The sequence below is a fragment of the Caretta caretta genome, chromosome 20 (assembly GCF_965140235.1).
Source record: "Caretta caretta isolate rCarCar2 chromosome 20, rCarCar1.hap1, whole genome shotgun sequence".
Taxonomy (NCBI): domain Eukaryota; kingdom Metazoa; phylum Chordata; order Testudines; family Cheloniidae; genus Caretta; species Caretta caretta.
In genome coordinates this window covers 18,039,129-18,064,297 of record NC_134225.1, presented here as the reverse complement: position 1 = coordinate 18,064,297, position 25,169 = coordinate 18,039,129, and the positions used below count along the sequence as shown (strand labels likewise).

General features: G+C 48.8%; 1 protein-coding gene across 2 annotated transcripts in view; it reads left to right on the top strand.

The window, feature by feature from the left end:
- The first annotated feature begins 10,362 nt into the window (after positions 1-10,362).
- Positions 10,363-25,169, top strand: part of LOC125629801 (adhesion G protein-coupled receptor E3) — a 26,248-nt gene continuing 11,441 nt past the window's right edge. For both annotated transcript variants that reach the window (XM_075121626.1, XM_075121627.1), the window contains exons 1-7: positions 10,363-10,443; positions 12,329-12,406; positions 19,345-20,574; positions 22,164-22,240; positions 22,593-22,682; positions 23,218-23,398; positions 24,377-24,493. In XM_075121626.1, the coding sequence (XP_074977727.1) occupies positions 10,413-10,443; positions 12,329-12,406; positions 19,345-20,574; positions 22,164-22,240; positions 22,593-22,682; positions 23,218-23,398; positions 24,377-24,493 (1,804 nt within the window). In that variant the 5' untranslated portion in view covers positions 10,363-10,412. The remainder of the gene's footprint in view (positions 10,444-12,328; positions 12,407-19,344; positions 20,575-22,163; positions 22,241-22,592; positions 22,683-23,217; positions 23,399-24,376; positions 24,494-25,169) is intronic.

Genomic DNA, 25,169 nt, shown 5'->3' with positions numbered 1-25,169 from the left:
AGTTGAAGGGGGTGTACTCCCAGGCCTCTCTCCTTAGATCCAATACCCCATGGGGCTGGTGTCCATACAGGAGTTCAAAGGGGGAGAACTTGGTGGATGACTTGGGGTACTTCACGGATGGCCAGGAGCAACGGTGGAACTAGCTAGTCCTACCGTCACAGTTCTTGAGGAGGAAACTTCCTCAGCATTGTCCTGAGCGTTTTATGAAAGCGCTTGACGAGCCCATCCATCTGGGGATGGTATATGGACATTTGCAGCTTCCGAAGGCCTAGCAGGGCGTACACTTGACGGAGTAACTGGGATGTTAAATTGGTCCCCTGGTTGGTGAGGAGCTCTCTGGGAAGCCCCACCAGGGTGAAAACCTTCACCAGCTCAGCCGCGACAGTGTGGGGCTGGTGTTCCACAGCAGGATGGCCTCAGGGAAACCAGTGGCATAGTCCAGGATGACGAGGATATGATGGAACCCAGCCTTGTTCTTGGACAGGGGCCTGATCAGGTCCGTGGCAACTCGCTCAAAGGGCACTCCCACCACAGGCAAGGGAACTAAGGGCTCCTTCGACACCCCTTCGACACCCAACTGGCAGTCTGGCCATGAGTGGCAATAGTCCCTTACATCCCAGTGAACTCCCGGACAATAGAAGCGGGATAAGACCCAAGCCAGGTGGCCGGCCACAGGGATGTCGTGAGTGAGCTTCAGAACACTTCTCCTATGGCACTGGGGAATGACCAGCTGGGTCTGGACCTCCTGGGTCTGGGGGTCCCGCTCTACCCAAGAGAGGCGATCGGCTGTGAGCTCAAACTGTGGCAACTGTAGTGCTCTCTGGGGGTTTACTACAGTCCCATTGACGTGGGACACTTGGTTATAGGCATGTTCAAGGGTGGGGTCATCCCATTAGTCTTGAGGGAAGTCGGGTAGGGAGGTTCTCGGAGGGTGTTCCCCCCACTGGATCTGGGGATGAGGTTTGGGTCCGGGACTCATCAGGGTTTTCTTCTCCCTGTTCCTCTTCCTCTGGTTCACGGTGTTGCTCTTAGTTGGCCTCAAGGTCCTGGTCTGCTACTACATCTTCCCCTAGAGCTGTCAGAGGAAGAGTTCCCCGAAGGCTGGCCTCCCAGAGAAGGTCATTAAAGCCCAGCCAGTCCCGGCCAAGAATGACGGGACAGGCAAGGGCGGGGGCCAACTCTACCATCATCTCCTCGGTCACCCCATTTATCGTTAAAAGTACCTGGACCCATGGGTACACTTTTATGTCTCCGTGACCATACTGGAGTCAAATCTCTCCGTCGGTCCTTTTTGGGTTCGGGATGACTCCCTGCCATATGAGGGTGTGCCCACATCCTGAATCCAGGAGGGCCGTGACTGGCTTGGGGCCTACTTCCACTGGCGTTGTCAGCTTCGGGGAGGATGGCTTGTGGGTCTGGGATTCCCTGGTGCAGACCTGGCCAAAGCTACAATCCATCTCAGGACATTAGTGCTGTAAGTGTCCGAAATGGCCACACGTGAAGCAGGGCCCCATGTCCGAGTGTGCTGGCAGAGGCACTGCTTCTAGAGGTAGGCTCTGATGATAGTCTGGGCCCACCAGGCTCAAGGCTCCCCGAGAAGCGTGCCCTGTGGATGATTGGGCGGGGAGTTACAGGTGCGGTTCTCTGAGTTGCGGGCACCTGGGTGCTGCTCAGGTCTGGGTTCGGGTGTCTGGGTTGATACTGGCTGCCAACTAGACATCAAACCATTGATCACTACCCATTGAGCCCGACAATCTAGCCAGCTTTCTATTTACCTTATAGTCCATCCATACAATCCATACAGTATTCTTGCCAGAAAGTTACAGTAGTATCAAAAGCTTTGCTAAGGTCAAGATATACCACATCCACTGCTTTCCCCATATCCACAGAGCCAGTTATCTCATCATAGAAGGCAATTAGGTTGGTCAGGCATGACTTGCCCTTGGTGAATCCATGTTGACTGTTCCTGATCACCTTCCTCTCCTCCAACTGCTTCAAAATGGATTCCTTGAGGACCTGCTCCATGATTTTGCTGGGGACTGAAGTGAGGATGACCAGTCTGTAGTTCCCCGGTTCTCTTTCTTCCCTTTTTAAAATATGGGCATTATATTTGCCTGTTTCCAATCGTCCGGGACCTCCCCGGATCACCACAAATTTTCAAAGATAATGACCAATGTCTCTGCAATCATATCAGCCAACTCCCTCAGCACTCTTGGAGCCATTAGATCTGGACCCATGGACTTGTGCATGTCCAGCTTTTCTAAATAGTCCTTAACCTCTTCTTTCACCACTGAGAGCTGCTCACCTTCTCCCCATACTGTGCTGCCCAGTGCAGCAGTCTGGGAGCTGACCTTGTCTGTGAAGACCAAGGCCAGAAAAACCCCCAAACCCCAAACCGAAAAAACAAGCCAAAAAAACCCCCACATTGAGTCCCCAACACTCTCCAAAAACTTCCTGGATTGTCTGTGCACTGCTGTATTGCTCTCCCAGCAGATGACAGAGTGACTGAAGTCCCCCATTAGAACCAGGGCCTGTGATCTGGAAACTTCTGTTAGTTGTCTGAAGAAAGCCTCGTCTAACTCATCCTTCTGATCTGGTGGCACACGCCCACCACGACACCACCCTTGTTGCTCTAGCCTCTAAACCGAGTTTCTGTTATTCCAATCAAATCATAGTTCCTTGACTGTGCCAGGACTTCCAAGTCTTCTAGCTTGTTTCCCAGGCTTCTTGCGTTCATGTACATGCACCTAAGGAAACTAGCTGATTGCCCCTACTTTCTCAGTATGAATCAGGAGGTTTCCCGTCATGTACACTCCTCCTTGTGTTTTGTCCTGGTATCCCACTCCACTTACCTCTGGGCTTAGGTCACCGTCCCCTGGTGAACCTAGTTTAAAGCCCTCCTCACTAGGTTAGCAAGCCTGCCTGCGAAGATGCTCTTCCCTTTCTTCGTTAGGTGGATCCCATCTCTTCCTAGCAATCCTTCTTCCCAGAACAACATCCCATGGTCCAAAGGTCCTGTCTCCGACACCACCTGCGTCACCACGCATTCACCTCCACAATTTGACAGTCACTACCTGGGCCTTTTTCCCAGCCCCACCCCAGAGCCTGCACCCCCAGCCAAAGCCCTCAGCCCCCCACCCCAGCCCAGAACCCCCTCCTGCACCCCAAACCATTCATCCCTGGCCCCGCCCCAGAGCCGACACCCCCAGCTGGAGCCCTCACCCCCTCCTGCCCCCAACTCCCTGCCCCAGCCTGGTGAAAATGAGCGAGTGAGGGTGGGGGAGAGCGAGCGACAGAGAGAGGGGGGATGGAGCGAATGAGAGGTGGGGGCCTTGGAGAAGGGGCGGGACAGGGGCAGCGTCTCGGGGCAGGGGCAGGGCAGGGGATAGGGCTAGGGTGTTCGGTTTTGTGCTATTAGAACTTTGGCAGCCCTAACTACATACTATGAGTTCTATTCTAAGAAGCCTGACGGGTTCTTTAAAATAGTTATACCAGCAAACCCTTCCTAGTGTAGACAAGGCCTTAGTTCCAATCAGTTAGATTTGTGCAAAACTTTTGAAGACAATGGGGTTGCTCCGGTGTCACTGAGGTAATTCAGATTTATACCAGTGTAAATAGGATCAGGAGAATTTCCAGTAAAAGCTGGATGTAAATGACAGGATACTAAAGCCCAGACACTCCGTTTTTTCCATTCAGGTCTCATCCTCTGATATTGCTTAGGGGCATGGGTCTGAGGGGTTTTTCATTCTCCTAGCACTGCAAGTTTTGAGGATGAGACAGGGCTTTCCCTGTGTGCCCTTATTCATTTGGCCTCTGGTTACACAGGACTCTCCCATCCACTCCTCATTGCTCAGTGGGGGAGCACAAAGATTTCTATTAGGGATCAGGAAGACATCTTACCTCTAGTTGTCTTCTATGGGGAAAGAAGACCTTAAAACTCTTCTCTCCTTGTATTTTCAGGAGATGACTTAATGGGATGATTTAATTGGGGATTGGTCCTGCTTTGAGCGGGGGGTTGGACTAGATGACCTCCTGAGGTCCCTTCCAACCCTGGTATTCTAAGATTCTATCATTCTATGACTGCTTGCCCACTCCCAAGTTTGCAGCTTCTGGTCTCCTGCACTATCCATACCATATTTCTTTGTGAGGAACATCTGCTCGGCCAATACCCCTTCAAACCCTCCTGCCTGCACCCCTCTTTCTATGGGAGCATAGCTAGAAACACTCCCAGGTCCTGCTCCTGCTGCATATGGGTCCTGTGACATTCAGGGAATGTCTACACTGCATTCAGGAGATAAAAGCTAGCTTGAGTAACAATAGCAGTGTCGTCACTGCATTGGGTAGCTCTAATATGGACAAGGCAGTACAGAAAGAAAGTTTAAGGTGAATATTGGAGAATACCAGCAGACAATAGAGCTGGCTGACTTTTTTCAGAGTTTTGACAAAAATGCTGTCAAGGCTGATTCCACACTCTGGTACTTCAAGTGTGGAAGGTGGGGCCTGCTAGGATTTTAAAAATTAATACTTGCCACTCCACGCTTGTATTAAACTCTCAAAGTTACAGCTCCTCTCTGACCTTGGCTTGGTAAACACTTCCACCACCCAAATGCAAAACCCCTTTTGGAATCCAGGAAGACACACTTGGGAATTCCTTCCTGTGCGGTACCCTCAAGCCCTTTCACCTCCTCCCCCCTCTGGGAAGAGCTGAGAAAGAAAACAAAGGAAATTAGCTGTTGCTACCAGCTAATTAAACAACGTATGCACAAACCTCTTAGGACACCAAAAATCCAACCCTGTTCTTTAAAACAGGTAAATATTATTAAAAACAGAAAAGAAAGAAAAATGCATCTGTAATTTAGGCATTTGCTAGATTCCAAAAATTAAGCACCCAAACTAGCTTTCTTGAGGGTTCAGCTTAAAGGTTACAAGCAAACAAAAGCATCTGGGGTTAGCACAGAGGAGACCATTAGCCATAAGAAATAAGCAGAAATAACCCTAATTGGGTCTTTCTAAACATTCCTGATCCACTTACACATTTGGGAGTTCCAAATAAGTAGTTCTAGGTATGATCTGATGATTTATGATCATACCTGTCTTAAAGCTTCTCATAGCATAACTGCTCCCTGTTCCCCTCTTTCACAGAGCAACAACAACAGAGACACAAAGGGGAAGTTTTTTCCCCATTTAAAAAAGTTCTAGCCTTCCCATTGGCTCTTTTGGTCAGGTACCCACTCCCTTTTCTTCACCTGGGGGACTTTGTTAACCCTTTACAGGTAAAGCAAGCAGAGAACAGCCACCAAAAGGGACTTTTTAGCTAATTGGCTGGCTGGGTGTCAATAACCGCCCTTCATTTATCACAAATGCATTGAAACCATAAACTTTAACCAAAAAAAGGAGTGGGGGAAGAAACAAGAACATTTTGAATTTCAACAAAAGGGGGAGAGGGGAGAATGTAGGGAGGAAAAATGTCAAAGTTTTTATAGTTTTTGAGCAACTATGTAGCTGGCTGAAATTTTTTATATTTCAAAATATGTACAGACCATATATGTGTATATATATATATATGTATATGAATATGTACAGACAATTTTTCAACAATTTTGTTGTTGTATCTTCCCCACCCCACACAGCTTTAGTGGGAAGTGACTATCAAAATAGTAACTGTAGGGGACTTAGGCACCAGAATTTAAGAGTTCGAAATAAGACTGGGTGACTTAAGCAATCAATTAAAACAGCTTGAGAACTGAACATCGAATAAGTCATTCAGCAAAATTATTCCATGGATAATGTTGAACCATGACTATATTCAAGGGAATTGATTTCAGAGGGGTAGCGGTTTTAGTCTGTATCAGCAAAAACAACAAGGAGTCCTTGTGGCACCTTAGACACTAACAGATTTACTTCGACATAAGCTTTCGTGGGCTATAACCCACTTCATCAGGTGCATCAGATACATGAAAGCTTATGCCCAAATAAATGTGTTAGTCCCTAAGGTGACACAAGGACTCCTCGTTGTTTTTATTCAAGGGAATTGCAATCCATTTGGGGGAAATTTGCAAACAGGCAAAGTTAATTTAGGGCCAGATTCTATAACTCGTTTAGGCTCCCAACCCCCTTCTCTCTTCCCAGGGGCAAAATGGGATCCTCCCTTCCCACCAGTTTTAAACCCCTCTTTCTGTGGCCTGCCGTCAATAGACGCCTGAGTCTGTTCGAAGGCATCAGTTAAAAGAGCCATCTCATCCACAGATTTGACATCTTCGTCCCATAGACACTGGTTTACTTCAGCCTTACATATGCTTAAGAAATGCTCTTGAGCAACAAGATCAAGCATTCCTTGAAAACTTGCCACCTCTTTACCCCTCACCCATTTCCCCAACAAATCTTTCATTTTGTTTACATATTCCCCATTACTCATCCCAATATCCCTCTTAAAATTCCTAAATGTAACTCTATGTTTCAGGGGTAATTTGAAATCTTTGCAAAACAGTATCTTTAAATTTACAGTAGTCTAAAGCATCTTCAATAGGCATTCCATTGAATACACTTCGAGCTTTACCAGTTAATTTCGCAATCAGGTTAGGAACTCTCTTATTATTTCATGTATTACACACAGCCTTTCAAAGGTAGTCAGATATTCAGCAATATCATCCTGTATGCAAGACATAAGTGTTCCCATTTGTGGATTTTTGGAGTGATGAGAGTTGTTGGGGTCGGGGGGTTCTGGTTCTGCTTCTCTAGCAGGTCCAGTTGGTGTTTTCGCTCTCTCTCTCTCTGTTCTCTTTCTTCCCGCTCTCTTTCTCTTTCTTCCCTCTCTTTCTCTTTTTCTTCTATAGCCCTTCTGTGTGCAACCTCCTCTCTGGCTGCCTTCCTGGCTGCCTCTGCTTCCATAGTTTCCCTGGCTGCAGTTGCTTCTTTGAGCCTCATTTCTGCCTGCCACATTTGAAACTCGCAGTCCTTTGCCTTCTCTGCCGCTTCCAGTCTGGCCAGATCTAGTTTTTTAGCTGCCTCACTGGTAGTCATATTTCTGCTTTCTTGTGCTTATTTCCCTTTCCCGAAATAAACAAACAAACAAACAGAAAATAACAAAATTGTGACCTCCTCCTGACTGTTTTTAGCCAGTGCACTTAAGACTCAGTTAAAATCACAAATATTGGTGCTTAAAGTGTGAACTCTACTTGGAGTAACAAGCTGCACATACAACCCTGCTCTCTGCCCCACTGTGATGTTCCCCTCTGGTGTTATCTGGACCGGTGATCTGCTAGATCAGTCCATTTCTTTGACTCTGGGAGCCAGCCTTACCCTGCTCTGCTGTGAGAACCCCCACTCTTGGGCTGTTCACGCACAGCCTCTGGCATATAAGCTGCTCCTTGGATTGTGCAACCGAATGACACTAACCAATATCTCCGGTCCCAGACACAAACCTAGGAACCTCCGTCTTGCAGTGTCCAGTTATGCCTGCTGGACGCTGCAAGCTTATATAAATTCGTCAGTGCAACAAAGAAATTGATATGTACCAGGCTTGTTATTCCAAGGAGAGTCTCTGACACGCTTCAAACCAAACACACTGCTTCAGTAGGATAAACAAAGAGATTTATTAACTACAAAGATAGATTTTAAGTGATTATAAGTCAAAGCAAAACAAGTTGGATTTGGTCAAATGAAATAGAAACAAAACACATTCTAAGCTGATCTTAACACTTTCAGTGTCCTTACATATTTAGATGCTTCTCACCACAGGCTGGCTGGTTGCCCTTCAGCCAGGCTCTCCACTTTGATCAGTGCTTCAGTCACTTGGTGGTGATGTCTGTAGATGGAGGTGGAAGAGAGAGGAAGAGCATGGCAAACATCTCTCCCTTTTATCATGTTCTTTCTTCCCTCTTGGCTTTGCCCCCCTCTTTCAGACTCAGGTGAGCATTACCTCATTGCAGTCCCAAACTGACCAAAGGAAGTGGGGTGACTCACTCAAGAGTCCAACAGACCCTTTGTTGCTGCCTAGGCAAGTGTCCTTTGTTCCTTTGAGGCTGGGCTGGGTTTGTCCCATACATGCCCTGATGAGGTGTGAACTGCCCCTCTGCTCTTGGAGAGTTTTGCCTGGGCCTATTTTAAGCCATGAGGACACATTGTCATCCTCATAACTATATATATGAATTTACAGCCCATAACATTACTATACCATTACTGTAACAACCATTACTATAACATCACTATAACAACAATGCTCAGTGCATCATGAGCCTTCCGAAGACTCCCGATATGACAAACTTTGCATTGGATACCACACAGTCATATTATAAGGATGAACATGGGGGTGCAGGCTGTTCACCCGAGGTACAGAACGTCACTCCTCCCCCATTAACTTACTGCAAGAGGGTTAGTCACTGACTAGCTCAAAGGTAGTTTGTGTTATATTTCTCTTGGCACCCAGCCATCAAGGCCATCAGGCGGTGTACCTCAGTTTCCTCATTCACACACAGCAAACCAGGTTTTTTATGGTTTCTCTGCTGTGATAAGCTTTAAACCTGTTTACAGGTATTAATTGAAAAATAGCATTATCATAAGGTTTAACATCCATGTCAAAATTCTTACCCCAAAACTTAACATTAATACCAAAATTTTTATCTCAGATGTACGTTTACCAGTATCTTTATGATATCATGCCCTCTTTTCAGAAAGTGTACTGTAAGTCTAGTTTGTTCATTACCCATGCTGTCCTTTGACTCTCTCCCATGTAATCAGTCACTGGCTTTTCTTTCCCTCCAGCATTCCCCTCTGTGTGGGCTCTTAATTTAATCATGTTTCTGGAATTTTGGTGCCTCAGAGTCTGGCAAGATAGGTGTTCAGGGGGATCCTGCACATTGGCTGGCCCTTTGGGGAGTGGTCTCCCAACCCCAGGACTGCACCTAGGTAGAAAATCCAGCTCACTTTTTGGGGTTACCCAGTGTTTCCTCCTCCCAGCACTGAGTCCTTCCCTGCCCCCTAGTGGGCTGTGATCGGGGCTCTCTGGGCGAGGTGTCTTTACCTTTCGATCAGATTCACCTTCTCCCAGCAGCCTTCCTGTAACTGCTCCCTGTTTCTTACCAGCCTGGGGGAAAACACCCCCTTCTCTGTCAGTTGGGTCATTTGTATTCAGGCAAACTACCCCCTGGCAATTTCCTGGTCCCAACTCCTCTGTTATCACAGGCATTGGAGCTGCATCTTGATTTAAAGAGACAAGGTTACTTTCCAAAAACTTATCAGAAATAGCATCCTGAAGAACAGGGACCTGGATTGGGGTACCCTTCGCCACCCCTTTCTCTGTCCCTGAGAAGTCAGCTGTGAGACTGCTCCCCTCCAGGAGGCTCCTTGTCAAAACCTGGGTCACAGACTGAGTACCTGGGTGCATAGATCCTGACCCAGCCACCCTCCTAGTGTCCCGGGCATCCTGCACTGAGTGACTAGTGAGAAGACATTCCTGTACCCCCATTATTCCTTCCCCAGTTCCCTCCTCTGGGCCCTCTCCTAAGACATATTCTACTATGGGTCATCAGCAGGGATTGTGCCTAGAACCTTCTGCACTGAAAGCATGAGCCTTGTACCCTTTTAGCTAAGGGATATGCAGCGTAAGGACCGTCTGATTCCCTGTTGGCCTGTGAGGGCACTGTGATGAAGCGGGACTGTTCTTAATGTTTCCTCTGAATATTGTGGGGGTGCCTCAGTTTCCCCTATGCAGTTCTTAAGTATCTAGGTGGTGGGATAAGGGTGTATGATCTTTGCAGAGCCCTGGAGGGCAGGTGTGTGCAGGAGTCTGGACACAGAGAATGGCCAACACCCTGTTTCCTGGCAACTGGTGGCCTGGGCCCTTCCCCCCTCCAAGGTGAGCGCTAAAGGGTTGGAGACAAAGAGATCAGGTGACCTCCTGGCCCGGGAAAGGGACAAAGCCCAGAAGAGGAGGGGCTGGAGAGAGTTTCAGTTTGGGGCTGGCTGGGGACATGGAGTGAAGTGCAGACATGGTTGTCTGGCTCACTGCCCCCCAAAATGGACCCAGCTGAGGGGTCCTATTCTCTGCACCTACAAGCTCTGTTTAGACCATGTTCCAGTCGTCTAATAAACCTTCTGTTTTACTGGCTGGCTGAGAGTCACGTCTGACTGCGGAGTTGACCCTCTGGCTTCCCCAGGAGCCCCGCCCGGGTGGACTCACTGTGGGAAGCGCACGGAGGGGCAGAGGTCAGACCCAGGAAGGTGGAAGTTGTGTGAGCTGTGTGTCCTGAAGACAGTCTGCTCACAGAAAGGAGACTTCCCCAGACACCAGAGATAAGGGGAGTAAAGAGGAAGTTGCTGTGAACGAGTTTGTGTCAGTTCTGCTTGTGGGTTTGTTTCGGGTTAATAAGGAAGGTGCCAGGGTCAGAATCCCAGAGCTTGTCTTCTGAGCAGCCATGGCACGCCGAGGCTTCGCGTTTCCTCCAAGTAAGTAGAACCGAGTTAGTGATGACAGAGCCGTGGTGTATGGGAGAGTGTGGCAGGCAAGCCGCTATCCGCTGCATAGCTGGGAGTAGCCAGCTGGCAACTTATTGGAGATGCCAGGGAGGGGAAGTTAGAAGGGTTCTGTCCTGAAGTACTTCGGAGGTTCCCTGGCCTATCAGGGTACATCTACACAGCCTGTGGCAGGGACCCTCCAAGCCCACCTTGACAGACTCAGGCTTTTGCTACCATGATAAAAAGAGCGGTGTAGTCAGCACTTTTAAGTTGTGGTTTGGACCAGCTGAGGCCCATTCCTTTCCCTAGACTTCAGAGCCTGACCTCCAGTCCAAGCCACAACTTAGAAGCTCTGTGTACTCAGCTACTTTTAGCACAGGAGCCCGAGTCCGAGTCTGTCGAGCTGGGTTCTGAGCCCTGCTGCTGCAGTCTGCTGCGCGGTGTAGATGTACATTCTGTTACCAGCTGGGCTTCACAGGTGGACAGAGAGCAGCTGCAGCACCAACTCTTGGCTAAACAGATTAGCAAGATACATGCTCTCCTGCAAACTTATGGTGCATCTTGCCCCTCTCTAGGGCGTGTGTTTGTTTCCTTGCTGAGCATTGGGCATGCTGACCCAGGAGGAACAAATGGGAGAAGGTTATATCTGACAGAACGCAAATGACAAGGGCAAAGGGGGAAAGCCCTGTGTGGTGATTGTGTGAATTTTGGTAATGATTTATGATTCCTGTGCATGCTTCAGTTTCCCTCCGGCCTTTGCATTTCTGTGCATTGAGCGTAAAGGGATATGATGTGGTATTTGACTCAACAGTCTGGCTGGAGACCAGAGTCATTAACAAACTAAATAAAGAAAATTTACACCTGTGAATGGAGGGTCTGGAAAAGACAGCGGAAACCCCAATGGCCAGGACATTCACTCCTTGTGACCAACAGCTGAGAGGAAGGAGATTTCCTGGAGGCTTGCAGGGCAGCAAACCAAATGCACTGAGTGGGAGAACAAAGGGGAAAGATGACAGGTGGCTGGATTTAGAGCTGAGCTTTCAGAGACACAGGAAACACACCTGGAACTAAAGGAACAGAGACGGTGAGAGAGCGCCAAGATGGTTTGTTCCTACAGCAGCCTGGCTCATGGGAGCCCTGGCATTGGTCAGCATGGCCCATGTCTTAACCTGTGCCTCTCTATGCTAAAGTCAGGACTGTTGGATTCTGTAGGCCAGGTGGCTAATACATTCTTAGCTTGTTTTGAAAAGGCTGCCTGACATTACTGAAAATACTCACTGAGAGCATTGTTCCCTGAAGGAGTAAAGAACAAACCTCGCACTGGAATCTGGCTCTGCTGGACTTACTACTGGGAGCCATGGAAAATTATGGGGATTGCTGGCACCCAAAGGCCTAGTTTTGGAGGCCACGGGTCTGCCCCTGTGGAACTGTGTAGGTCCTTGGGGCCCAGCACACTACAGGGATCTCTCCAAAGGGACTGGTTACAGGCTGTGTCATAGACCAGACTCCATGACTCCATGACACCCTGCCTCAGGCCATTGAGAAGCTACTCAGACTCCAGCTTCCGAGCTGCCTCCTACAGGGCATCAGAGGATGAGACTAGAATGGAAAAATCCAGTGTCTACCTTCCATTCTCCCCACATCAATGAGGTCCAATGCCCTGATCCTATTTCTGATCTCCTAAGTCCCAGGATAAATCCAGGATAATGCCAATAAAAGTAAATCAATGGAGTCATTCCAAATTGACACCAGTGTAACTGAGATTAGGGTCAGACTCATACAAAGGTGCTTAGACTCCTTTATTTAGTAATGTCTCCCTGTGTTGTTTATTGCCATATCTTAGATTTTAAACAAATTTTGTTCATCTTCTCTCAAGTGTTTTTTCTCCTTGGACTGTTCTGGTTTCTACCACCAGCAAGCGCCCAGACGACAAACAGAATTGGTAAATTCTCAGGTTAGTGAAACATAATGCCTTGTGTAACGTTTCTGTGCCCATAATAAGTGAGTCCCATGTAGAGTGTCTGCCATGAAGCTGGTATTGGCTTGGCAGCCCTCAGCAGCATTCTCTGGACTCTAATCATAGAATCATAGAATATAAGGGTTGGAAGGGACCCCAGAAGGTCATCTAGTCCAACCCCCTGCTCGAAGCAGGACCAATTCCCAGTTAAATCATCCCAGCCAGGGCTTTGTCAAGCCTGACCTTAAAAACCTCTAAGGAAGGAGATTCTACCACCTCCCTAGGTAACGCATTCCAGTGTTTCACCACCCTCTTAGTGAAAAAGTTTTTCCTAATATCCAATCTAAACCTCCCCCACTGCAGCTTGAGACCATTACTCCTCGTTCTGTCATCTGATACCATTGAGAACAGTCTAGAGCCATCCTCTTTGGAACCCCCTTTCAGGTAGTTGAAAGCAGCTATCAAATCCCCCCTCATTCTTCTCTTCTGCAGGCTAAACAATCCCAGCTCCCTCAGCCTCTCCTCATAACTCATGTGTTCCAGACCCCTAATCATTTTTGTTGCCCTTCGCTGGACTCTCTCCAATTTATCCACATCCTTCTTGAAGTGTGGGGCCCAAAACTGGACACAGTACTCCAGATGAGGCCTCACTAATGTCGAATAGAGGGGAACGATCACGTCCTTCGATCTGCTCGCTATGCCCCTACTTATACATCCCAAAATGCCATTGGCCTTCTTGGCAACAAGGGCACACTGCTGACTCATATCCAGCTTCTCGTCCACTGTCACCCCTAGGTCCTTTTCCGCAGAACTGCTGCCTAGCCATTCGGTCCCTAGTCTGTAGCTGTGCATTGGGTTCTTCCGTCCTAAGTGCAGGACCCTGCACTTATCCTTATTGAACTTCATCAGATTTCTTTTGGCCCAATCCTCCAATTTGTCTAGGTCCTTCTGTATCCTATCCCTCCCCTCCAGCGTATCTACCACTCCTCCCAGTTTAGTATCATCCGCAAATTTGCTGAGAGTGCAATCCACACCATCCTCCAGATCATTTATGAAGATATTGAACAAAACCGGCCCCAGGACCGACCCTTGGGGCACTCCACTTGATACCGGCTGCCAACTAGACATGGAGCCATTGATAACTACCCGTTGAGCCCGACAATCTAGCCAGCTTTCTACCCACCTTGTAGTGCATTCATCCAGCCCATACTTCCTTAACTTGCTGACAAGAATACTGTGGGAGACCGTGGGGGTTCACTGCATCTGGGTCATTAGGCGCAGCGGAATGCCCAGAGGGGTGGGTCCACCTCAGGTTCTAAACAGGCCCTGAAGGGAAAACCCAGAATTTTGAGAACAGGGAAGATTGGGTGTCAGGGATAATTCCTCCTTCTCTGTGCTCGTTTATTCATTCACTCCCTCTTTCTCCCTCTGTCACTCCTTAGGGTATTCTAGTTTTAGTCTGCTCACACTCTGTCCCATGGTGGACAAGAACCTCTTTCTGCTGCCATGTCCCACTGAGAGGTCTTTTAATAGTGTCACTAGGCCATACTGAAAAGCCAGAGGTGGGCCCAGAAAGCGGTAGCTGGTGACTTCCTATACTGGACTGCAGTCCCTGGAAGTCTGTCAGAAAGGAGCGAGGGAGAATGAAGTAGCAGTAACTCTGGATCTGTCATTTTGGTAGCTTCCTCTTTAAGGAGCTGTGAGTATTACAGAATTGCAAATGAAAATTGAGATCCTGATCAATTTCATGTAGAAACTAGAAGCGCGGGGAAATTCTTATTGCCAAGAAGGCCAGTGGCACATTGGGCTGTATTAGTGGGAGCATTGCCAGCAGATTGAGCGAAGTGATTATTCCCCTCTATTCAGCACTGGCGAGGCCACACATAGAATATCAGGGTTGGAAGGGACCTCAGGAGGTCATCTAGTCCAACCTCCTGCTCAAAGCAGGACCAATCCCCAACTAAATCATCCCAGCCAAGGCTTTGTCAAGCCTGACCCTTAAAAATCTCTAAGAAAGGAGATTCTACCACCTCCCTAGGTAACGCATTGCAGTGCTTCACCACTCTCCTAGTGAAACAGTGTTTCCTAATATCCAACCTACACCTCCCCCACTGCAACCTGAGACCACTACTCCTCATTCTGTCATCTGGTACCACTGAGAACAGTCTAGATCCATTCTCTTTGGTACCCCCTTTCAGGTAGTTAAAAGCAGCTATCAAATCCCCCTCATTCTTCTCTTCTGCAGACTAAATAATCGCAGTTCCCTCAGCCTCTTCTCATAACTCACATGCTCCATAGAACCATAGAACCATAGAATATCAGAATTGGAAGGGACCTCAGGAGGTCATCTAGTCCAACCCCCTGCTCAAAGCAGGACCAGTCCCCAACTAAATCATCCCAGCCAGGGCTTTGTCAAGCCTGACCTTAAAAATATCTAAGGAAGGAGATTCCACCACCTCCCTCGGCAACACATTCCAGTGTTTCACCACCCCCCAGTGAAAAAATTTTTCCTAATATCCAACCTAAACCTCCCCCACTGCAACTTGAGACCGTTACTCCTTGTTCTGTCATCAGCTACCACTGAGAACAGTCTAGATCCATCCTCTTTGGAACCCCCTTTCAGGTAGTTGAAAGCAGCTATCAAATCCCCCCTCATTCTTCTCTTCCGCAGACTAAACAATCCCAGTTCCCTCAGCATCTCCTCATAAGTCATGTGTTCCAGTCCCCTAATCATTTTTGTTGCCCTCCGCTGGATGTTTTCCAATTTTTCCACATCCTTCTTGTAGTGTGGGGCCCAAAACTGGACATAGTACTCCAGATGAGGCCTCACCAATGTCGAATAGAGGGGAACCATCACCAGCCCCCTAATAATCTTTGTTGCCCTCTGCTGGACTCTTCCCAATTTTTCGACATCCTTCTTGTAGTGTGGGGTCCAAACTGGACACAGTACTCCAGATGAGGTCTCACCAATGCCGAATAGAGGGGAACGATCACGTTCCTTGATCTGCTGGCAATGTTCCTACTTATACAGCCCAAATTGCCATTAGCCGTCTTGGCAACAAGGGCACACTGTTGATTCCTATAAAGCTTCTCATCCACCGTAACCCCTCGGTCCTTTTCTGCAGAACTGCTGCCTAGCCGCTTGGTCCCTAGTCTGTAGCGGTGCATGGTATTCTTCCGTCCTAAGTGCAGGACTCTGCACTTGTCCTTGTTGAACCTCATCAGATTTCTTTTGGCCCAATCCTTTAATTTGTCTAGGTCCCTCTGTATCCTATCCCTGTTCTCCAGCGTATCTACCACTCCTCACAGTTTAGTGTCATCTGCAAACTTGCTGAGGGTACAATCCACACCATCCTCCAGATCATTAATGAAGATATTGAACAAAACCAGCCCCAGGACTGACCCTTGGGGCACTCCACTTGATACCGGCTGCCAACTAGACATGGAGCCATTTATCACTACCTGTTGAGCTCAAGGATCGAGCCAGCTTTCTATCCCCCTTATAGTCCATTCATCCAGCCCATACTTCTTTAACTTGCTGGAAAGAATACTGTGCGAGATCATGTCAAAAACTTTGCTAAAGTCAAGGAATAACATCTGGAGTATTGCAGTTTTGGTCCCCCCACTACAGAAGGGATGTGGACACATTGAAGAGAGTCCAGTGGAGGGCAATGAAAATAATTAAGGGGCTGGGGCACATGATTTACAAGGAGAGGCTGAGGGAACTGGGGTTAATTTAGTCTACAGAAGAGAAGAGTGAGGGGGGATTTGATAGCAGCCTTCAACTACTTGAAGGGGGGGTTCCAAAGAGGATGGAGCTCGGCTGTTCTCAGTGATGGCAGATGACAGGAAAAGGAGCAATGGTCTCAAGTTGCAGTGGGGGAGGTTTACATTGGATTTTAGGAAACACTATTTCACCAGGAGGGTGGTGAAGCACTGGAATGGGTTCCCTAGGGAGGTGTTGGAATCTCCATCCTCAGAGGTTTTTAAGGCCTGGCTTGACAAGCCCTGGCTGGGATAGTTTAGTTGGTGTTGGTCCTGCTTTGAGCAGGGGATTGGTCTAGCCCAATGCTTCTCAAGCTATCTGATGTGGGGGAGAGGCAAATTTTTTTTCCAATGTGCGTGCAGACTGGCAGCCGATGGCTTGCAGACCAGCGCCGGTCCACGGACCACCACTTTGAGTAGCACTGGTCTAGATGACCTCCTGAGGTCTCTTCCAACCCTAATATTCTATGATTCTATGATCCTACAAACGGAGCTAAATCCTGAGAGGCATTGAGGACTGGCAGCCAGGGCCGGCCCTAGACCAAATGGGGTGCACCCCCTTCCATTAGTTAAACCTTTATATACCTTATTTTTGATTGCATTTGTAGTCCATTTCATGACTTTGATGCATGATTTGTATGCATGATTTATCTCTGTCTCATAAGATTAACGGTTGATACTAGGGTTGCCAGGCATCCGGTTTTCAACTGAAATGCCCAGTCGAAAATGGGCCCTGGCGGCTCCGGACAGCACCACTCACTGGGCCATTAAAAGTCAGGTCGGTGGTGCAGTGAGGCTATGGCAGGCTCCCTGCCTGCCCTGGCTTTGCGTAGCTCCCCGGAAGCAGCCAGCACGTCCGGCCCCTAGGCTCAGCGGTGATCAGAGAAGCTCCAAGTGCTGCCGCTGCACCCAGGGCCAGCTCCGCAGCTCCCATTGGCTGGGAACTGTGGCCAATGGGAGCTGTGGAGACAGCGCCTGTGGGCATGGGCAGTGCACACTGCACAGAGCCACCTGGCTGCGCCTCTGCCGGGGGGGCAGAACATGCCGGCCACTTCTGGGAGAAATGTGGAGCCAGGGCAGGAAGGGAGCCTGCCTTAGCCCTGCTGCATCACCAACTAGGAGCTGCCTGAGGTAATTGCCGCCCAGCCAGAGCCCCCACCCTGAACCCCCTACCCTAGGTTGGAACCTCATCCTGCACCCAAACTCACTCCCAGACCCCACACCCCTACCTGCACTCCAACCGCCTGCCGCAGGTCAGAACCCAATTCTGCACCCTAATTCCCTCCCAGACCCTGCACCCTCACCTGCATCCCAAATCCTTGCCCCAGGTTGGAACCCCCTCCCACATCCAAACTCCATCCCAGAGCCTGCACCCCCAGATGGAGCCCTCACCCCCTCCCACAACTCAACCCTCTGCCCCAGCCTAGTGAAATTGAGGGAGGGAGGCAGAGAGCGACCAATGGAGGGAGGGAGGCTGGAGTGAGTGGGGGGCAGGGCCTTGGAGAAGTGGCGGGGCCTTGGGGAAGAGGGCAGGGGCCAGGGTGTTTGGTTTTATGAAAAATGAATCCACATACGGAATACATGAAACATTTTACTTCAAACATTCTGTTTTCCCTTTTCCTCTGTTTTCCCTTTTGTTGCTAACAACAAAAACAGCACCCCGAGCCCAGAGCCCCCCAAACCTGGCACCACTGATGGTTGCCTGGGTCACCTGCCCCTAAATCCAGCCCTGTCGCCAGCTCCCATTCAGGCTAAGAATGATGGGCCTCATTCTCTTCTCACGTACATCAATGTAAATCAGGAGAAATGCACTGAAATCAATGGCGGTCATATGGTGTAAGGGACAGGGGAAGGAGGCTCAGCATTTCACAATATCTCCCCTCACTGATCGTATTAAAGGGCCTGAAGCTAGACAGCCAGATTCTCAGCTAGTGGAAATTTGAGAAGCTATATTACATTTGGCCTTAATTTTCTTTCAACTCAGGACAGAGAGAGAGCTCTGGGAGTGAGGATAAGATGTTTATTGGGAGATACAATGTTTCTGGATCTCTCTATAAAGAGCCAAGTGGGATGTCAGCTGGGGGGTGATGGGCAGAATCCTCATCTGTTGTAAATCAGCAAAGGTCTGTTGTAGTCAGTGGTGCTACACTGATTTACGCTGTCTGAAGGTCTGGCCCTATGTAACTAAAAGGGAAGTAAAGGAAACTGATTAAATGAAACTTTTATTGAACTTTTTAAATTGTAATTTTATTAATCTGTTTCTTATGTGTGTTTAATGAAGGGTTCTCTCTCTCTCTCTCTCTCTCTTTCTGTATATATATATTTAACGGTGGTGGTCACAACAGGAGACGGTGCCAGCGATAACTTGACACAAGACCCAAACCACATTTATGGGTTTAATGTTGTAACAGTACAAAAGGGTTTTATTATCACCTGAGCCAAATAGGCCCAAGGCACCTACCCTTCTCAACACAACAGATTATGGTTCTATAGTTTTTAACGCTTAGAGCACAAGAGACTGAGAGTAGGAAACCTGGATTCTATTCTTAGTTCTACTGCTGATTTGTGGGGTTACTTTGAGCAAGCTCCTAATCCTCTCTGTGCCTTAGTTTTCTGCTCAGTGCAATGGGGACAGTAATATTGACCCATCTCCTGGTGGGACTGAGAATTATTGAATGTCTGTCTGTAAAGTGTTTGGAGCTTAGACAGGAGATGCTAGGGAAGGGGAAACAATTATTCTTAGAGCTGAGTCCAAATCATTAAGTGTGCATCTGGATCTGACATTTTTCTGTGTTTCCATGAGTGTTTGGATCCAGGATTCTGGTTCTCAACAATTATAGAGATCAGGGACATTCATGGAGTTCTGATCCAGATTGGAACATTCCCTGAAGTCATGTTTGGTTCCAAAGTCTTTGTTGGGTTCTAAGCTGTCTAAGTTGTCCTTGTTCATTATTTAAAATAATGTGTACTATTAATAAAAATTATTTTCATTTAGATTAAAAATATAATGGGAAAAATTTCTAGCTGCATTAAGATTTTCAAGCTCCGTTTCTTTTTACTGGGTCTTAATTTTTGACCTGAACAAAGTTGATCCAGTCCCTTTTACTCTATCCACCTCTTGACAGTGTCTCTCTCTACCTCCAATGTTTTATTGCTATTTTTCTTTGCAGGCACATGTCAGACTGAGACTCTGGGAAGAGAATTCATCACCTCCTACATGGAGGACTGTGGGAACTCGAGTCAATTTGAAGTGCAAATTACTGGCTACTTTGCCTTCACTTCAGTGTCTGTTTCCATCCCCAATTACCTGTTTCACGGGGCAAGGTTTGAGAATAAGACTATGGTAAATCAGGGAGAGATGGTGCGGGTCAGGCTACCAGAGTCAGTGGGAGTTAAGGGCAGTGACGTGGTCTCCAAGGTGGTCCTAGTCAAGGCTGACAAAGATATCTCGGTAGTGTCTGTCAGCAACAAGCATGTGAGCCCTGAGATCACTGTGCTGTATCCTGTCTCCAGCTTGGGAAATGAACACTATGTAGTGACTCCCTCTACGGAATCCTTCGATAGTTACCCAGAGTTCTCTATTATAACATACCAAGAGCCCAACTACGTGGAGGTCCATGTGAAAGGCAAGTTACATTACCTAACACAGGTCCACACCACTGGCAGCAAACTGAAATTTAAGCCCTTCAGTTTCCATGTCATCCAGTTACAAGGCATAGAAGATCTGTCTGGCACCAGGATTGTCTCAGAAAAGCCAGTGGCCGTCTTGGTTGGCCAGGTGTGTTTTTGTAATAGCACAAAATGCAACCACGTCTTTGAGCAGCTCCTACCAGTCTGCAGCTGGGGAACAACATACATCATTCCTCCCTTACCCTGGCAGAAAGTAGATGACATAGTCTATATCACTGCTTCCCAGAGCACGACTGTGTTGTATCAACGAGGGGACCAGCAAGAGAATGTTACTCTAACAGGAGGCAATGTACTCCAACTTCCTGTCAAGCCCTCAATCCCAGTCTACATCTCTGCTAACGTGGGCATCCAGGTGGTGTTCTACAGCCTGGGCGCAGCTATCCCTAATTCCTCCCACGCCTTCCTGATGAATGTTCCAGATGTTGCCAGTTACTGCCTGATGTATTCTCTAAATGAGCAGGAGGGCTTCAAGAACTTTGCCTTGATGGTGGCCAATAGATCAGAGACTCGCGCCATCATCTTAGACAATCAGCCTCTAAGGGATGTGAAGTGGAACCGAGTCCCTGGCACTGAGTTCGTTTGGGGCATGCATACGCTTGGACCTGCTATGAGATCCCATGCTGTGGAACATGCCAGCTCTCCATTCGCACTCCTGAGTGTTGGCACTGCTGCCATGGACAGCTATGGGATTCCGGGTTCCTGCAGGAAGAGTGAGTAGCCTGGGTTTTAAATCTATTTTGACCACAGTTTCTGTGCATGATGCAAAGAAAACAGTGTCACAACCGGGGAGGCAACCATGGGCCTGGTGTAAAGTCTGTTGATTTTGATGGGGCTCCATTGAGTTACACCAGCTGAGAATTTGGCCCAGCATGCCATCCTAGGCCACCACTAGCCACAGTTACTCAGGCTATGTCCATACTACAGAAGCTACAGCAGCAGGTACGGCGCTGCAGATGTGCCTCTGAAGCACTGTCGTGTAGACACTTGGTACAGCGATGGAAGGGGTTTTTCTGTCACTGTAGTGAATCCACCCCGCCGAGAGCTGGTATCTGGGTTGACGGAAGAATTCTTTTGTCAACCTAGTGGTGTCGACACTGGGCTTTGGACGCCTTAACTACGTCTCTCAGGGGTGTGAATTTTTCACACCGCTGAGTGACATAGCTAGATCTACCTAAATTTTAGGCGTAGTCCAGGCCTAAGATTGTACCTGTGTTGCTAGCTGCACTCAACTAGTTTCCGCCCAGCTCATGTAGTTAGGCAGCTGCTCGCCAGCTGGTCTGAATTGGTTTAAGGACCATTGCACTTTTCCTCCTACACTTGGTTGTGATGCCCTCTGGGTACCCAAGGGAATTTTGTGCCTGATTCTTACTTATGCCACTCCTGTGCTTGCACCGGGGAAGACTATAGAAGACTTCTTCTCTTGTCCTAGCTACCACCTCTGAGAGGCGGATTTACTACAGCAATGGAAGAACCCTTCCATCACCATCGTCAGTGTCTACACTACAGTGGCACGGCTGCAGCTGCACCACTTTAGCGTTCCTAGTGTAGACATACCTTGATGAGAGTCAGGCCTTTTAGAAGTACAAGAGCAGGGTTAGAACAGTTCTTGGGAAGGGAAACTTCTTGAGTATTGATGTAACAACTGTCTTCTTGGTAACCCCAAGGATCAAACCCAGGACCTTTTAACTCCATGACCCACTCCTGATTGAGCTAAGAGACAAACTCCCATAGCTAGGAGCTGTAGCAGAACCAGACCTTTGGTGGAGCAGCCCCAGAGGACACATAAGACACACTGATCAATGAGACACACAGACAAAGCTTAAGTGAGTATTAACCAGGTGATGTGTGGACACACACCAGGCTTTTAGGGCTGAATGGATTGCTAACTGATTATAAACTCAGTTGAAAGTTGTCAGACAGGGCTAAAGGGATCAATGGAGCTAAAGGGAGAAAACACCTGCTGGGTTTCAGGAGATCATCAACTTTGTATTCTGGAAGGAAGAAAGGATGGCCTTTGTGGTTAAAATGCTAGGCTGGGACTCAATTGATCAAGCTTCCATTTCCAGCTCCGTCATAGAGTTCATGTGAGTGTGGTCTTAGGTGTGTCACTTTGGCCAAGATTTTCAAAATCGCCTTGTGATTTTGCTTGCCTAACCTGACACCTTAAAGGGTGAGTGCTCAGCACTTTTGAAAGTCAGGGCCCTTTTAAGATGTCTGAAATCACGAGACACTTTTGAAAACCTTAGCCCTGCAGATGTTGACTTGATGTAATTGTCCGTGCCTCTCTTTGTGTTGCTAGATGTTACCTTTAAATGCCAGACTGAGACTCAACAGATAAGAGAGCAGTTGAAGAAGTGCAGAGATGTCTTTCAGCAGGTATGTGTAAGGGGTTTATTTGGGCTTTGAGGGTTTTCACAAAGTGTACACAGAAAACTTTGAGCCTGAGGATTCTCTGCTTATCCAAGGTTTACCACTGACTTCAGTGGGAGCAGAATCAGTCCAACACAAAGTGCTTTTGAAAACTCAACCTTCAATACTATGTGAAATATCAGCATGTCTGTGGGCTTCAGCACACTTAGCCTTAACATGTATAATCTGTGGACATTGTAGTGGGACAGCCAGCCAACCATAGGTCAAAGCAAGATCACGATGAGGAACCATTTACCTTAATTTTGGGTGGCCTTTCCATGCTTGTAGAAATAACCCATTTCCTCTGATTGTTCTGCAGGGCAACACCAGTGAATTTTGCTCCTTCATGAATTCAACCTTAGTGAATTTGGAGACCATGTGTGCAGAGGACAGAGCAGCATCGCTGGAGGTTAGAGGTTCTGCCCCTACGTGGGTGGGCGCTCCATGGCCAAATGCCCTGCGCATTGGTATAGCCCTCTCACTTTGGGGGAAATTGTAGCTGCTCTTCAGAAAAGGGGTGTGTGTGCGCATGTGCATGATCTCTAGCTGAAGTGGCAGGGGATCTGGGTTCTGTCCCCACTGGTCCTAGGAAGATCCAAATTGCTTCCGGGGGCAACACAGAGAGAACCGAGATGTCTGCTGATTGGTTGTAATGTTCTCTGGCACCTACACTGAAGGGACCAGGGGTGAGGAGCGAATGACACACGGTGTTAGACGTACCCTGGCTTCAGGTTACTGTGAAGTCCTGAGCAAGCCTCAGTAGCCTCACTCGCTCAGTAAAGGGCTCCCTCTTGGAGAATGCTGCAGTCCCTCTGAGTGGGAAGGTCACTATGAACCCGTATGTCCCTAAGAGGGTCGTTGTTCCCCTGGGAGTCTGAAGAATGTGGCTCATGAACCACTGAAATCCTCCGTCCTTCTCAGGGTGTTTCCTTTCCCAATCCCAGGAAGTTGCTCTCCCCTTTGGTTTCTTGCTGAATAGCTCCATCCTCAGTGCTGGTGGGACTGAGAGCAAGAGGGAGGTGGCCTCCGCTGTGACCTTCCTCCTGCAGAGTGTGGAATTGGCTGCACTGACGGTTGCTTTGCGGTCTCCGGAGAATAAGACGAATGTGACAACAGAGTTTATGGGTGAGGAGGATGAGAGGCTCCCACATCGCCTCGTGGCAGCTGTGAGATGGGGGTTATACTCTCTTCAGTGCAGAACACCACTGCAGCCTCACTGCCCCTCCTTCAGGGTTTAAAACCCAGCCCTGGGCGGCAGCTGAATGAGCCACTGAGAGAGGTTAACCATTGAGAGAAACTAGCCCCAGGCCCCTCCCTCTCTGCCCAAGGCCCATCCCCTCCTCTTCCATCCCCCATCTTCCACTAGAGCCCAGAGAAACCTGCCTCGCACCCCGCGCTACCCCAGACCCGGAGCGTCAGTTGGGTAGTGCAGCCAGAGCACCCCCAGCCCTAGAGTGCTGGGCAGCCGGAGCATCCCCAACTCCAGCGCCGGGCAGATGGGCAGCCAGCGTGACGTGGCATGGCCCCAGCCCCAGTGCCCCCAGCCCTGGGCCTTGTGAGCACCTGCCTGCCCCAGCCTGCCTGCCCCAGCCTTTCAGCCATGGAAGAGTCAGAAGGGAACTGGAAGCAGGCAGGAGGGAGCCTGGGGGCAAAGCATGGGCGGGGCCATGCCAGGCTGTTTAGGGAGGCACAGCCTTCCCCGGCCTATGCTACCCGCCACCCATAAACCCAGCCCTGGGGCTTTGCAGCAATGGCAGCTGCCTGAGAGGGGTTTAAAAGCAATGCCAATCTCCTGTCGCCACAGGCAGCTGCCATTAGTTCCTCCTTTCACTCCCTGTCGCAGCAATACCCCTTCTTGCTGCTTCCCCTGCTAAAGCGCAGAGGTGAGGCAGCAGGGAGAAGTTGCCTTCTGCCTCTTGGCACAGTGGCATCTTCATGGGGGCGCAGGCATGATGGATCACAGAAGGTCAGCCAGAGGGGCTCAGGGAAACACAGAGAGATGGGGGTGAGGAGGAAGGGGGAGGGGTGGTGGGATTCAGAGATAGTGGAGCTCCAAACCTGCCTTGTCCTTGCAGCAAGAGGCGTTGCCATTTCCCTCCACAGCTATCGAGACGCTCCTCGTCCGAGCTGCAAGTTGCCGTGATGAGGTCTTCAGGCTGAGAGGTCAGGAGGAGACAATGGACATTTACTGCAATGCCGTCACCAGAGCAGACACAAAAGGTACCATCCTGGTGCTTCCCAGGCACTCACCCCTTTAGACACCAAACCCCGGCCCTAGTTCTCCCCTTCCTCTCGCCCCACGCTGGCTTGCTTGCCTTTGTTATCCTGACACTAGTGTGGACCTTGTTGGCTGAGCCAGTGTTTCTCAGGCCGTTGAGCTCTGCAGAGCCCTTCATTCCTGGCTGTCCCTCAGCATGAAAATCAACCCATGTGGGGCAGGGAGGAGAGAGAAGCTTTGATGGGCATATGAATTGGTCCAGAGAATGGAAAGATCAGAGATCTGTTGGCCCAACACATGATGTCCTGATGATGAGCCCAGCTTGGCCCCAGGTTGACATGTGTGACTTCCTGGAATGGAACCAGAATAATATTGACCAATTTTACTCCAATTTTCAGGCCAGTATGACGTAACTGGGACTGGTTCTTAATTCTTTAGCCCCAGGGAAAGCTCCTCACTAACCATCCCCTCTGCCTCTCCTAACCAAGAAAAACTATGGCTTCACCTCAGTGCCTTTCACCTAGGGCTGTGTACCGAGCTGGATAATGTGTAGTATGGGGGTATGATTTCTAACGAGCACTAACTAACTGTGCATTAATTGGTCTGTATAGACCCTACTAGTGTGCACTAAAGGTTCCCTAGTGTGCTTTAATGTACGTTAGTGCACTTTAGGAATCA